This window comes from Cylas formicarius, unplaced genomic scaffold (assembly GCF_029955315.1).
Source record: "Cylas formicarius isolate icCylForm1 unplaced genomic scaffold, icCylForm1.1 PGA_scaffold_10__41_contigs__length_53128322, whole genome shotgun sequence".
Lineage (NCBI taxonomy): Eukaryota > Metazoa > Arthropoda > Insecta > Coleoptera > Brentidae > Cylas > Cylas formicarius.
In genome coordinates, this window is record NW_026844214.1 from 44473640 (window position 1) to 44488445 (window position 14806).

At 32.5% G+C, this 14806-nt stretch overlaps 3 protein-coding genes across 6 annotated transcripts in view; all 3 read right to left on the reverse strand.

Annotated features, from left to right (window-relative positions):
* The window catches only part of LOC132708277 (protein madd-4), a 535295-nt gene that overhangs the window by 143616 nt on the left and 376873 nt on the right, over positions 1–14806 (reverse strand). The window lies entirely within an intron of this gene.
* Positions 1496–5507, reverse strand: LOC132701185 (uncharacterized). Its single transcript, XM_060668915.1, has 2 exons — positions 5474–5507; positions 1496–2075 (listed from the first exon to the last, which is right to left on the reverse strand). Exons 1-2 carry the CDS (start codon positions 5483–5485, stop codon positions 1497–1499), a joined length of 591 nt encoding a protein of 196 aa, XP_060524898.1. The 5' UTR covers positions 5486–5507; the 3' UTR covers position 1496.
* LOC132701191 (cuticle protein LPCP-23-like) lies at positions 11140–12467 on the reverse strand. Its single transcript, XM_060668928.1, has 2 exons — positions 12435–12467; positions 11140–11715 (listed from the first exon to the last, which is right to left on the reverse strand). The coding sequence occupies exons 1-2, from the start codon at positions 12444–12446 to the stop codon at positions 11182–11184; spliced, it is 546 nt and encodes a 181-aa protein (XP_060524911.1). The 5' UTR covers positions 12447–12467; the 3' UTR covers positions 11140–11181.

The following is a 14806-nucleotide window of genomic DNA, read 5'->3' on the forward strand; positions in this document are numbered from 1 at the left end:
TGCTGAGCTGAAGCTAAAGCTATTTGTTAATGAAAAGTGATAGGCACGTGACGTAGGAGAAGACGCATTCAAATGTATGAAAGTTAATTGTCACTTTAACGGTATTGTTATTTTCTTGACATAAAAATTGCTGCGACGCATTTGAGGCAAAAAAGCGCGAAACCGTAGTGATTGGATTAATTCACGTTCCCACCTCGGTTTTTTACATCCTAATTAATTAATATGTTAACATTAAAAAGACAATGGAGATAAATAACGGGCCCTGATCAATGGATCATTACAGATTTTATTTAACAGCCTAACGTAACATTGTGAATACTTATGCTTCAAGGTAGATAATGATTCAGTGGAGATACTTCCATTGTCTTTATTCTTTGTTTACACAATGTTTCGGGCAGATGTATCACTACCCGAGCAGACTCTGCACTTGATGGTGATACATCTGCCCGTATTATGAACACTTGAATTGAAAGTTGTTTAAGATTCATCTGCACCTACGGCAAAGAAGTTATCTTGTTAGATACATATTAAGGATAAATAAGGTAATAACATAAATTATAAATAATAGTTCCTAGATAATTATGTTTAATGAAATATTTAAGTCATGGGAGAAGAAATATTTAATATTGAAGTTTATTCAAAGCAATTCCATAGCAAATTCTGATTAGTTGTTCGATTATGTAAATTATACTTTCTGATTCGGAATAAAAAACATTTAAATTAGCCATTATCTTACGTATTCTTATGCTTTCAAAATTCTTTAAAATCATTAGGTGTCAATGTTTCAAAATCCATTAGATTGGGTACAGGACATCATGTATATACAAAAAAAAATCATTTTAAAATTAAATTCAAACCATAAAGCTTTTGAAGTCGATCAGGGATCCGGGTTCGTCAAAACAAGGGCGAAGCGGTTTCGACAACAGCGTTTATTTCTATACTCGGACTTTACACTCCTACAAATGTACCGAATACGATCTACATCAAATTTTGGGTACTCTTCGGAGCACTCCTCACTCGTCGAGCGCCGCCGGCCTTCCTCTTTTCCGGCGTTCCCATTCTCCTACTACCCCGCACTGTTGCCACTACACTTTTTTTTCTTGAAACCACTACAATTTGGATAAACTTTTTTTTTTCTAAAATCAGTAGTTCTTGAGAAAAAGTACAGGCTCCTAATGAAGTGTCCACCATGGACGTGGATTTTTCTAGTACTTTAGAAAAACAACTTGGAATTGTTATAGGTCTATAATTCAGCTTTGGACCCTTATTTTGAATACAAGACTAATTGACCAAATAGACTAGAATTGATTATCGTTGTCCCGTTTATGCAGAGCAGAGAAACAACTTTTAATTGTACTTCAGTACAGTATCCAAAAAGTAGTTAAAAATTTACAAAAGTAAATGGGTCGTTTCTTCTTAGGAGTCAGGTAAAAATAAAAATCGAAATTTTTATAGAAAATTTGTATTGAAAATAAATTACACATTCAGTCTCGCGTTCAGTAGTGTTCCACCCTGTAACTGCCGTCGTCGTACAGCTGTTCCAAGTTGTCGGGAATATATCGCCCGCTCAAATCTACGTCAGATACTCCGAAGCCGACAGTGGTGTACGTCGCGTCGGTCGTCAATTCCCTAGTAGTCTCGGCAGGTTCCTCCGTAATTGGAATCGACTCTCTGGTTTCAACTCTAGGCTCAGTGCCGGGATGAAGCAAGACTTTAGGCTCCTCCCCATCGTTGTATTCGATCGAGGGTTCTTTTAAAGGAGTTTGAATGACTTTGGCATTTTCCACGCTATTGGTAAGCGGTTCTTCCTCGGCTACCGCACTGTGCACGTTCATTCCATAGATTTGAGGCTCAGCGATAGCTGGAGACGCGTAAACTAAGGGCTCCGGTTGCGCTAGAGGTCCGGCGTGACCGTCAAGGACGATTCGGCCCCCAGGGGCGTAGGCGTCGATAATGCTTCCGTCCGGTCCGACGACTTTCGTTTTGGTGCTAGGTCCTTCTAAAATGCCTGCCGGCTGCAGATGAAGCACTCCAGCATTCGCGACCGTTGCGACCAGAAGGAAAGAGGCTACTACCTATTGATATTGTATGTGTCATAGTTTGTTTGGCTATAAATGGATGATATTTTATTGGCAAGCTTAGCGCATCCGCCATTAGGTCAACAATTTGACTGAAACTATTGAATTAATAATGTGATACCCCAGTTGAAACCCAAAAACTAATGTTTTGGCTCTGGTATTAAAAGTTCGTCAATTAGTATAGTTTCTTATATTTAAAATCAAACAAACAAAAAAATTTGCGATAACCAAAACTAACCCACTTGCGTTCAGGAAAATAATACTTTCTTCTATTTAATCTTGCTTCAGATCGTATTATAGCAAAAGAATTGCACTTTTACGAGCCATAAGTAGTAGTAGGACTTTCGATAAGTTTCAAACACTTATAGAAACTTTAATTCAAAACTCCTAATAGAAATTATTTTATGAAAATCGCTAGAACTGCCGCAGTTCAGTTTATTTTCATTCACCCTTGTAGCGCGATTACCCCAGAACTCCTGCATAAAAGACATAAAGGCATTAAGTTTGGTCATATCTCCGAGAGCTCTGCTTAATCTCTAAAAGCGATATGAGACTGTTTCTTGCAATTATCTTTAATACTTTGAAAATTGGTGTACTATATGATCTTGTACTGCAGTACTTGAAACTATGTTACGCCACACAGAACAGCCAGATGCCACATAAAAGGTGGAAAATATTTAACCAGCTGTTAGCAAATGATCATCTATGTCTGTAATTTAAGTACTATATTAAAAACAATTAAATTAAAATGAAAGGTGTTCAGATGTTCACACTTATTTATTGGTTTGTGACAGCTAGTTCGGCAACACTCGTGTCTTTATAAAATATTATATACATCTATAAACAGGTGTAGTAACAGATTCTTAATTATCGTAATTGTAGAATTATACATTTAAATTTAACCATCGAGACCCATTCAAATTCAATTGGTTAATAATTAATAGAATGGAATATCTCATTTTGTTAATCTCCATGGCTTCCAACAAATTTAGTTTTTTGCTCTTTGATGCATTATGTAGAATATCAAAATTGCTTTTTACAAAACTTGTGGATTCCTCCTGCGTCGGTTTTTGCTGAGTTGAACTTGCTGAAATTTCGCTAATCACCCTGTTGGCTTTTTCAGAGCTTGACTGAAACTGAAGAAGCCAACAGGATGATTGGCAAAACGTCAGCAATTTCTACTAAACAAAAACCGACGCAGGAGGAATCCAGAAGTTTTGTTAAAAGCATTACAGTAGCCTGCGGAAGTTTCTTTGAAAAAAAAATCAAAATTGTAAAAAACTTGTACAATTCTGAATTTAAATGAATCGCAAAGTTAGAATTCGAAATTTTATTTTGATACTCTCACACAGGAACATCGCAATATATAATAACTCAAATCATCCTTACACATAACATGGCTGCCTTTTAGTCATTTATCCACAGACTACTTAATATATCACTTTCCGCAGAAAAAAAATTGAAAAAGAATGATTATAAAACAAATGGCTTTTATTATTGGCTACGATCTGTTTCATAGATAAGAGGAGTGGTCGTCAACCTCTTGGTGTTGACCTAATTTGTTAATTTTGGAATAAACAGTGAGCTACCCACAAGGAATATTATGACAATTAGATTTTTTGTGGAATTTTGAAGCTTGTCTAATTTTTGCAGTTTGTATTTTTTAAATGAAAATCATTGTGGGAGCTACCGGTAGTTCGTGATCGACAGGTTGGCGACCTCTGGATAACAATATTACTAAAAAACAGTTTCAAATAACTCTAAACTCTACCTATTCCATCTTAAACACCGAACCCCAAATTGTAAAATACATAGGAGAACCTAGCAAGAAAGTCTCGAAACAAATTTGGTCTAAAAGTACCATAGGACCTTTTTTAAAAAACAATAAGAATAACTCCCGAAAAACCCAAAAATTCAGTACAAGAGTTTACTACAATTTTAAATGTGGATCATGTCATAAAATTTATAACGGACAAACAAATAGAACATTTAAGTAACTCATTAACGAACACTAAAATATAAACACATTCATCAAAATGAAAAAAAAAATGTAGGAGATAAAAAAATGAGACATTCAAATGACCACCTGGATTTGAATGGGTCTCCGTTGTTAAATTAAAATTTACAACTCTACAATAACGGTGCTTAAGAATCTATTACTACCTGCTTATATATAAAGACGTCGGAAAACAATATTACATTTGCATATTTGATTAAGGCAAGGTGTTGACAAACAGCTGTCATAAACCAAACTGTGAAAATCTGAACATTTGTTTGTTCTAATTTAATTTTGTTTAATGGATTTTCATCAAGTTCAAACCTATATTAAAAGAGATATCTCTAATATAGATTCAATTATGTATTCATTTTACCACAATATGCGATTAAGCAGCTTATGCTGAACATCGCCACTGATACATGAGTGTAACATGTATAACTTATTATTTCAGTCTATTCAGTATAATAAAGGCACTATTCATTCGTTTGTCATTTATGTATTTATTTTCTTGAAACACTAAAATAGTAGGAAGACATGTAATTCTAGTTTTATAATTTTCAAGTGGGTGAAGTTAAACTTTTGTATGTGTAGCCGAAATAAAAGAAAAAGAAACTTGGCAAAACTGCTTTTGGAAAATACGGATTAACTACAACGAAGTAATTCTATGCATTTATCTCGATATCGCTAAAGCTTTTCAGATCATATATCATATCGAGAATGAAAATCTGTCGCGTTAGTTGAAGAAACTTCTGCTGACAGTTGAATATAAAAAATATTCCAGCTTTAGATGTTGTTCATTTCATGAAAAAAATTTAAAATATAATTGAACTCTTAAGAATGTCACAAACCATTTTTTTAAATTATTAGCAGCTAAGTGGCATGGTTGAAGTTGAAGATTAAAAGCTCGTGTCATAAAAGAAAATTTTAAAATTTTTTGGTTAGCTTTTTTACCGTCTTCGGGCGTAAAGCGAATACAAAAATGACATTGGCATACATCTGACTTTTGGTAATTTCGTTTTCTTCACCTACGATCTCATATCTATAACTATCACACTAAAAAAAATATGTCCGGAAAGTTGCCCAATTTTTATGTGGCACGCGTCAAAGATTCTCATCTCGGCGCAATGTTGGAGATGAAATCTTGGCGGCAAAAAAAAAACGCCCTGACGAAATGCGACTTACGAAAAATGGTTTCGTTATCTGGTCGGCAATAGCAATAAAGAAGTATACAGGTGTCCCATAAAAAGTTTTTAAAAAAGTAATAAAAATGAAACAACATGAATTAGACAAAAAAAAACAATTTGTATTTTTCGGGATATAGTAAGTCCTTCAATGTTGGCATGATTTTTAGGAACACCCCGTATAAGATAATAATTATATTTCGAAATGCACTTACGTTTCTGCACATAGCCGTGGTGACGATGCCCTGCTTGCCGAGGTTAAAGACAATGATTCCGAACATTTTAGTCGTACTTTTTATAAGCGGAGACGTCCTTGCCGTACGGCAGTCAAGTTCAATAACCAACGATTAAATTATCGCCTTATTAAAATCGAATTAAGCGCTGGAGCCGCTGCCATTCATTCATTCCTTTCTTTTCCCGCAATTTTCTCAGAAGATTTCAATGGAAATCAATTTTTACTTAGTTTCTGAAATGACAATATTATATTAACAACAGTTAGAGTGAGTGCTGTTTGAGACAAATTGAAATTTTCTACTTCTAATCCGAAAAGGGGATAATTTCGGATATAAATGTTGATAACTACGAAAAGCCTTAACGCACTTTAATACACTGAGAGTCGGCTATTTTCAGCCTACGAATCGTGCTACATTTGCGACCTCTTATCTTGCCACCAGATGGCGCTTGAAATGGCACGATATAACAGATAGGCAAACGAGCACCCAATACCCAGAAATCTTATTTCCATATATTTATTCCATCCTAAAATATGAATAAAAGAACTTGAAATTATAAAAAATTGAATTTTCTGAAGCATTTTCAATTTAAGGGTTGCTATTAGTGTCCAATTATAGGTGATATAATAAACAAAAAGCAAACGTATTATTTAGGATGTCAAATGATATTTAAAATTGTATTAAAATTATATAATCACCAACATTATTATTACGTTTTGACACCCTCACCCGCTTTCAATTATTTATTATTTATTAACTAAGTCAACTAACATAAACTATGTATGGTTTTGTCAACAAAACTTATTTTTAAACCCGGCTTATTAGCATAGGGCTAGCCTGGTCAATTAAACAATTTTCAATTTGTATGTGGCAAATGTTCAAGATTCAGGGAAATCATAAGTTTTGTTAAGTCTTTAAGAAGCTCTGTTTCGAAAGAAAATGGCGCGAAGTGGATGTTAGGGTGTGAGATTTAGCGGCATGTACCGAATATTATTCCCTTTTCTAGGACAAGATCATTATCTGCAACTGAAACCTTATTAATTCGATATGATAAGGACCTGATTATGACTTTTAACACATTGGTATCTGGAATTGAAAAAATGTAAGGGTGACCGGTTTTTTATGTGATGCTACCTTATCTCAAAATATGTTAAAATTATTGAAAAAATTTTAAAGATTTTTTAATATCTTGTCTGTGGACAAGGGTTGATTTTATTCCCTTATACTTTTAAAATATTATATTGTTGTATATACAGTGCGTGGGTGTTTTATTTTCATGGATTAGCAAAAATTTTAGTATTTTAAACGGAAATTAATGTATGTTTCAATTCCTCCCAAAATTTTAAATATGTAAAAATCTTATAATAATACAGGGTGGGCAAAAACTAATATTAATAAATTGAATTAAAAAATCGTTAAAACATTTTTTGAATTTTATCATATTGATGCTAAATGGCTACTAATTGGTCAAGAATGGCAAAATATGGCAGACAAAAAAAGCACTAACAAAATTGCACTACGATTTAGTGGACATTTTTTAATAAATCGTATAAATTTTGCTTGGTAATTACGTTGTTAACATTTAAACATTTTAAAAATTTGTTTAAAGTCTAAAAAATGGAATAAATGTTATGAAACACATTTAGCCATTTTTTTTATTATTATTTAGTCTTTTTTGGAAAACGATTTATAGATTTAAGAACGTTTTTTGTATTAAAATGAGCACTTCAATAAAAATGACTAAGTAGCATGATTGATTTCTAAACCCAAGCCAAAATAATGACATTTGTGGAGTTCTGGATTTTTTTTTTCGCCAAGTTTCTTCGTGACAATAGTATTGTTTATATTTCGCAATCCAGAACTTTTTAAAAGAATCAATGTTATACAAAGGCACCCTTATACAAAATGCAAAATACGATAAAACTAAAAACTATTTCATTTGAAAAAAAAAGCGATTTTTTCCTTGAAACTTCAATGTCACTTTTTGAACTTCTTGTATTTATTTATTTTTGTTAAGACAGACCACTCTATAGGGGCAATTCTATAAGGAAAGACCATTCTATAGGAAAATCAACCCCAGTCGGAGAAATTAATAAATATATTAATACTTGCAAAAGTCAGTTTTGACATAAAAGTCAAAATATGTCAAAAACGGTAAGAATTAGGTATTATAAAATGTGTCTAGAAAGTTTAGTAAAATTCAAAAATATGTTAATATCGTTTCCTATTTAAATTAAAAAAGTCTACGAAAATTCAAACACCCTGTATTTATAATATTTAATAATATTTTAAAGGCCTATATGAATCCAATGAAATTTTGTCCTTAAATTTTTTTTTAATTGTATTTTTAACAGATTTTGAGTAATGTATCATCCAATAATGAACGGACATCCTGTACGTAAAAATTCCCAAAGTTGTGAGTCTATTTTAAAGTAATACTTTTTCACAGAATTATCGTTATCTAAAAAAGTAATTTCAAATCGTGTCCAAAAATTGGATTATTAGTTCTAATTCACAATAAATATTGTTAATGATGTTCAAAATTTTATCAATAGTCAATTATTGTGATGTTGTGCATAATTTATTTCTGATCTGCGCCACAGCTTATAGGGTGTAAAGAATCGAAAACTGTTGCCTTAGAATTATATTTGGTATTAGAAATCCACGGTTATATGCTTAGATCTGCGCATTGGTTGTATATAAAAGACGGACGTATATTTCACAGCTTTAGGCTGTGACGACTAATAATCTCTACAACAAAAATTGTTTTTCGAACAGATGTCCATATTTTAAATGTAAGATTCAGGGTTACTTTGAAACCTCCGTTATATCTCTCCAAACACTAAAATATATAACGCTATGGAGCTCTCCTATTTCAAAGTCAATTTTCTCGTGAACTTTGAGATTAAATTAATTTCTTGTGCGTTAATTTTGAAGCGAAGTTGAGAAACAGAATTTGTCTCCCTCCTAATTCTGGGACGACTATACTCAGCCCGGTAGTCGCCGGATCGCGAATGCTCGATTGCGTAGACGAAGAACTGTCCGGTTAACCTTGCCGACGCCCAATTTCTTTTTTCAGTTCCGCGTCGCTGAAAAAACGTACACGTAAGCATCGAGCGTGGCTCCGGGCTCTCCAATTTCGATAACAACACGCCAAGCTCCGATCCGGGAACATTTTCGCGATTTATAATTAGCTGGGCGCGGCAATTTAATGGCGGACTTGCGAGCGAGGTTCCTCATATCGAATAAAGGAAAAAATTCGCAGAGAATTATAAACGGCGGTGACACGAGACGTCGAGAGGGCTAAGATGTGTTTTTTTTCAAGGGCCTTATAGTTTTTGACGTATTTGTGGCCACCGAGTATCGAGTATTTTACTTTTTTCTATTGTTTATGCAGTTTTTTTAAACTTCCATAGTTTTGAACTTCTTTTAAAAGGGATAAAAAATGGTCCATTGAAAAAAAAACCGTTATTTCATTTATTTCTCTCAAAGCAGATTTTTATTTTGCAAGGTCCATTGGGCAATCTCATTGTTGAAATGAATGTTATTTTTTATTAACGATTAACGATTTTTTAATATTATGCAAATAATTAAAAGTTAAACGGATATACAAAAACAAATTTAATAAAAATGACGCAAAAAAATATTTCACAGAATTTTAAATTGATAATTTTTTACGTATTGCTTAGCTACAATTGCGCCATTTATTTGAGTTAATTTTTGAAACAGGAAACTTTTGTATTTTTTTTTACTATTTCATTTAGCTTTAGGGCTTTATAAATGAAGTTTTTCAATCTTAAAACCATAAACCATCTATTTAAAGTTATTCAATGTTATTGAATCTTATGACAAAAAATTTTCCTGTTATTAGGCAGTAATGTTACTGAAATGCTTCTGAAAAAATGGGTTTTAAAAAGCATTTAGCGGATTCGTTTTCGAACACTTTACATTTCCAAAAATTGAGAAGAAAATCTATATAAAAATTTACACTGGCCCCAAAAATCAAATTAGGACTGTAGAGACAACTTCATTGGGTAATTTTTATAATAAACGAAGGAAATACTAATTAAATAAACGCATTTTTAGAACACTGAAAAAAAATAATATATTTTACCTTTTTCCCGTACAAACCAAATTACAGAACAAAAGAAGATATATTTTCTTTATTCAGAATTCCTCTTATACTTAATTAATTACATTTAAATTTGAATGGATATGAATATGAATTTGAGATTTAGGGATCACTTGTCTCCTCCGATATATAAAACCGCTTCCTTTTTGAGTTCATTTTTATATAATTTCTGTTAAACCTATAATAATATTTTAATTATTAATTATTTTTTAAAGTATATAAGGTGGCCAATTTTAAACGAGCATATAAAAAAATGCTCCATTCTTCGCAGTTCTAGAGGTTGGAGCAGAATCGTGACATATGCAGACCACAGAGTGATAATATTTGTGGGAGATACATGGCAAGAACCAAAGAGTAAATTACAAAAGATTTGTTTATCAAAATATAGGTGTTAACAATATTGTCGACCCCATTGAGCAAGTGAGTTTTAGATAAATTATATTTATTAAGGGAATTTCTTTCAAAAACATTAATCGTGTTATTATATAAATAAAGCCCTCATTGAATCTCTGTTAAAATATGGAATATTATTATGGGGTGGGGTATATGAAAACAACCTTAATTATTTTAAAGAAATACAGGCTTATAAAGATAACGTTTAAAAAATCAAGGGGTTTTCCACAAACAAATTGTGCGATCATGAAATAACTGACAATTTTTATAACTGCTGGGTGCACTTGTGTATGTAAATCCTACAATGAGCAAAGCAGATCAAATCATTAACACCTCGGCAGATATAATATAAAAATAAATAATAAATAAACTAAAGTAGAATAAAAAAAGGTAAAAAATATTATAACCTTTCGCCAAATGGTATCAAATGAATCAATCAAATAGTACTGTAAAGAAATTTTAAGCACTTGCACTAAATTTTATATCAAATAATAAAAAAAATCTTCACGCCTTTAAAAAAATTATTTTATCACATTTTCACTTAGCAATTCTTACAAAAATTTTTTCCGTTTATAATGAGAATGATATATCTAGCACTGATTCCTATATTGCAAAGAAAACCTCTTTATATACTATCTCGGGGATAGCATTTTTGCCCAATTTTCGTGTAGGTTTACCAAATATATTAAAGAATGTGTTATTTATTTATGTGCCACACACAGATACACGTCGTATCTAGGTGCCTCTGATGTACTCTATTATTTGTTCTGATGTATTCGTTATTTCATAAATTCGGTTTGATTTAAAAAATTTGATTTGATTGTGATTTCCATCTTTACATACTCGGTTTCTGATGCTGTTTTTACATAATTACTTTAGCTTTGGTTTTGTTATGGATTGGTGTATTGGACAGATTGTCTTCTTTGCATGGATAGCTTTGATTTTGAATTTTAAACCAGTGTGTATACTAATATGAGCAATTTTACAGTCCTAACATTTGATTTATAATAATCATTACAAATAAAATTATGTGTTCAGTAATTTTTTAAGTACCTTACACAGCACTGTGCGTAAATTTTTTTCTGCTTACGTTATTAAATGATAAAAAAACAAACTGCTTGACGAAGAACTCTATATTTACAAATGTACAGTGACTCGTTCAACTCTAATGATAATAATGGGGCTTGTAAGATCCGTCATCGTACAACGATTCGCTGTAGTCGTGGACGTATTGTCCTTCGTGACCGTTACTAAGAACTGATGCGTGAGCGACTACCGGAGCAGCGTGAGCAACGACTCCCGCACTGTGAGCAACTACCGGAACACCCTGACCAATAGATCTACCGGTCGAAATGGTACCAGATGGACCAGCTACGATAGTGTCGGCATGAGAAACAACTGCAGACTGGTGAGCAACTACAGCAGGAGCGGAGTACGCCAAGTGAGCAACGGGGGCGTGGTGAGCAACTACCGCGGGGGCGGCGTAAGACAAATGGGCGGCGGGGGCGGCATAAGCGACGACACCCGGGTGTTCTTCGTGGACGATTTGACCGCCCGGTGCCACTGCCGAGATGGCGCTACCATCGGGTCCGACCACCGTGGTCTTGCTGCTAGGCCCTTGCAGGATTTTCGCTGACGGTCCTACGAACACGCCGGCGTTGGCGACGGCGGCAAGGCAGACGCAGAAAGCGACGACGAGCTACATATATTAATGAGGAAGAAATATTTTTGCTTATGATTTAAAGACTTTTTTTAATTTTCTGTTAGTAAGTCCAAAGTAAAATAAAATTTTTAAAAGCACTTTAACAAATATTTCAATTGCGCAGTATTTTGTTAGATTTTTAAGTATAAACATTTTATTGACATTTTCTTCCAATTCCGGATTTCAAAATTAGGGTTTTCAAAAAAAACACTACGTCAAATTTATGTTTTGATATACTTTACATATTCACTATAACTCAAATAATAACTCTAAACACAAAATAATAACTGATGTGCGAAGTCATTTTCTAGTCATTACTTCCTATTTTTTATTACATTTTTCCTTTATTTAATACTATTCGAACGCAATTTTGCTACTTTTCAAATGCCTTACGTCAAATTTATATTTTGATATACTTTACATATTCACTATAAATCAAATAATATCTCTAAACTCAAAATAATAACTGATGTGCGCAATCATTTTGCTACTTTTCAAATTCATTTTGATTCATTTCAATCCATTTTCAATTCAATCCATAACTTTTGCCACATCTTAAAATCTTTTGATTCCTTTATTTGGAAATGTTGACAGATCTTTACTGAGGGAAGCGCGTATAACCTTACTCTCAGAATTGGTAGAAAAATTATCGTAGAGTAAGTTTTACAATAATAGTTTCTTGAAAAAAAAACTGTACTTACTGTACTGGTACTTACCTTGGAAGTCATTTTGTTAGTGCACGATTGGGGTGATCGGGTAACTGATACTCTCGACGTGTTAGGATCAGTTTATATAACGGGCCAGTAACCTTGCCAAATAATTAAATTTAAAGGTACGTCTTGGGACAATTTCTAATAAACAATACGTAATTTACTTTTTCCGGAAGATTTTAAGGTGATATGTTAGCCAAATTATTCTGAATGATTTTATTTATTGGTTTTAAGAAAAAGCTTTGAAATGACATAAAAAAACTGTAAAGACACCTATTTCGAACGCCAGTGGTCTCCCATTAAACTTTGATTCTTGAAAAAACGTTGTCTTATGCATTTCAAAAACCTAATGATGAAAATGAAGCATGCTTTTAAATTGGATCGTATAACTGACACCGTTGTATTACAATTTTAAAATTTTAATTACACGTATACTTTATTTCACTTATTTCAAACTATTATGTCAAAGTGTCGACAGATATTTCTACTGCGACCTCAGAGAGCCTATTTAATTTAATTTATTAATTAATTTTAATTTAATTAATTTAATTTAATTATTTAATAATTCTTGTAGATACTGCCATTTTTTCTACACATATAACTCAGAAGAAATTTGAAAATATAAATCAGAGAGCAGTGTTTTTATGAAAGTTAATAGTTTTTGATTTTTTCAATAAATTTATTAATATTGCATTTGAATTGCTTCTATATTGGCACCTATACAATTATATTATATGTATATTATATTAACAGCAATACAGATGCTATAAAATTAATGGCACGCAATCCTAGGCCTAGTGAACTACTAAAATATGGAACAAATTCATTTAAAAATTAATTAAGTATTGGTTTTCAATGAAAATGGTCGAACACCTCCATCATAATTTTTTTGTGTAATTTTTGCAGTAAATAGAACACATACGAGGTGGGTCAAAAAGTAGATGTCAATATCAAGTCTCTTTTTGTTGATTCAAGCGGGAAAGCCTGTACCTATCTATTAGTTTTTATGAGCAAAATAATAGAAAACATGTCTAAGTCTAAATTTGAAATCATCTAAATTTTGCGGTTTTTCCTTATACAGTTTTGATTTTAAATATCCCCAGAGGAGAATCTCCAGTGGAGTAATATATGGAGATTAAAATTTATTTTATAACATTTAAATATTTAAATATTTAAATATTCACGCTCTTGTGAGTACCATCCTGTTGGAACCAAATCTGTCTATCTGACACATCAGGCAGCTGGGATTTTAGAAAGAGACTGCGAAAGTAAGAATTAAGTTATTTTGAAGGATTTGTAAACATCGGGTTCCAGTAAGATTTTGATCTAAGAAATAATGTCCAATAACTTCTGGATTCCTCCTGCGTCAGTTTTTGCTGAGTCGAAATTGCTGACGTTTCGCCAATCGTCCTGTTGGCTTCTTCAGAGCTTGACTGAAACTGACTCTGCAAAAACCGACGCAGGAAGAATCCAGAAGTTTTGTAAACAGTATTATAGTAGCCTGTGGAAGTTTCTTTGAAAAATTAAGGTCCTATAATTCCCTTCCAAGCCATTTATTTTTTGTGGAGTTTGTGCATAATTTTCTCTCATTTGTCATTCAAACCAAACGGGGTTTCACCACTAAACACTATCTGGCGATGAAAGGATGGATTGGAGATCCACATTTCCATAGGAGTTTCTGCGGTCGGGATCATCTTCGTTCAGGTCCTTTTAATATAAGCAAAGCTGTTAATATTTAACGTTACTTTAGAAGATGCACGATGGGGATTATCCTCAACTACTAATAAAATATTTAATCTTATGTTCTCATGAAGTTTTGTAAAGGGTGTTTCTGGATATTTTGGGTTAAACTTGAATTCTTGTCTTGTCTGATTCAATAAAAATACAAATTTACTAGCCACTGAATTGTTCATTTCAATATTAAATTCGTTTTTCATGGTTTCGCTTATAACAATATTATATATATTAAATTATTTTAAAAATGGAACTTAAAATCGATATATATTTTTGAGCCATGTCCCGTTTCCTGCAAAAAATAATCAGGAAAAAATTATAATGCACGTGTGCAAGTATTTTTCTAGAAATTCAATAAAATGATTTTTAAATGAATTTTCTCACCTATTTTAGCAGTTTACTGTATACAAAAAGAATGTCTCAAAACAGGGTCCCAAAACAAAGCAACACCTATTTAAGGCATAATTCAAAATACTGAATTTTTAATATGGTGAACTGGCATTATCATATAATCTAATCCTCTTTTACAATTATGCGTAACAATTTAGTAATTTCATTGATAGAAGCAAATTTTCATACTGAGGCAGTTTTCCTCACAAACCGTTAACCTGTATCGGAGGTCAACGAAAAATGTTTTCTGATGG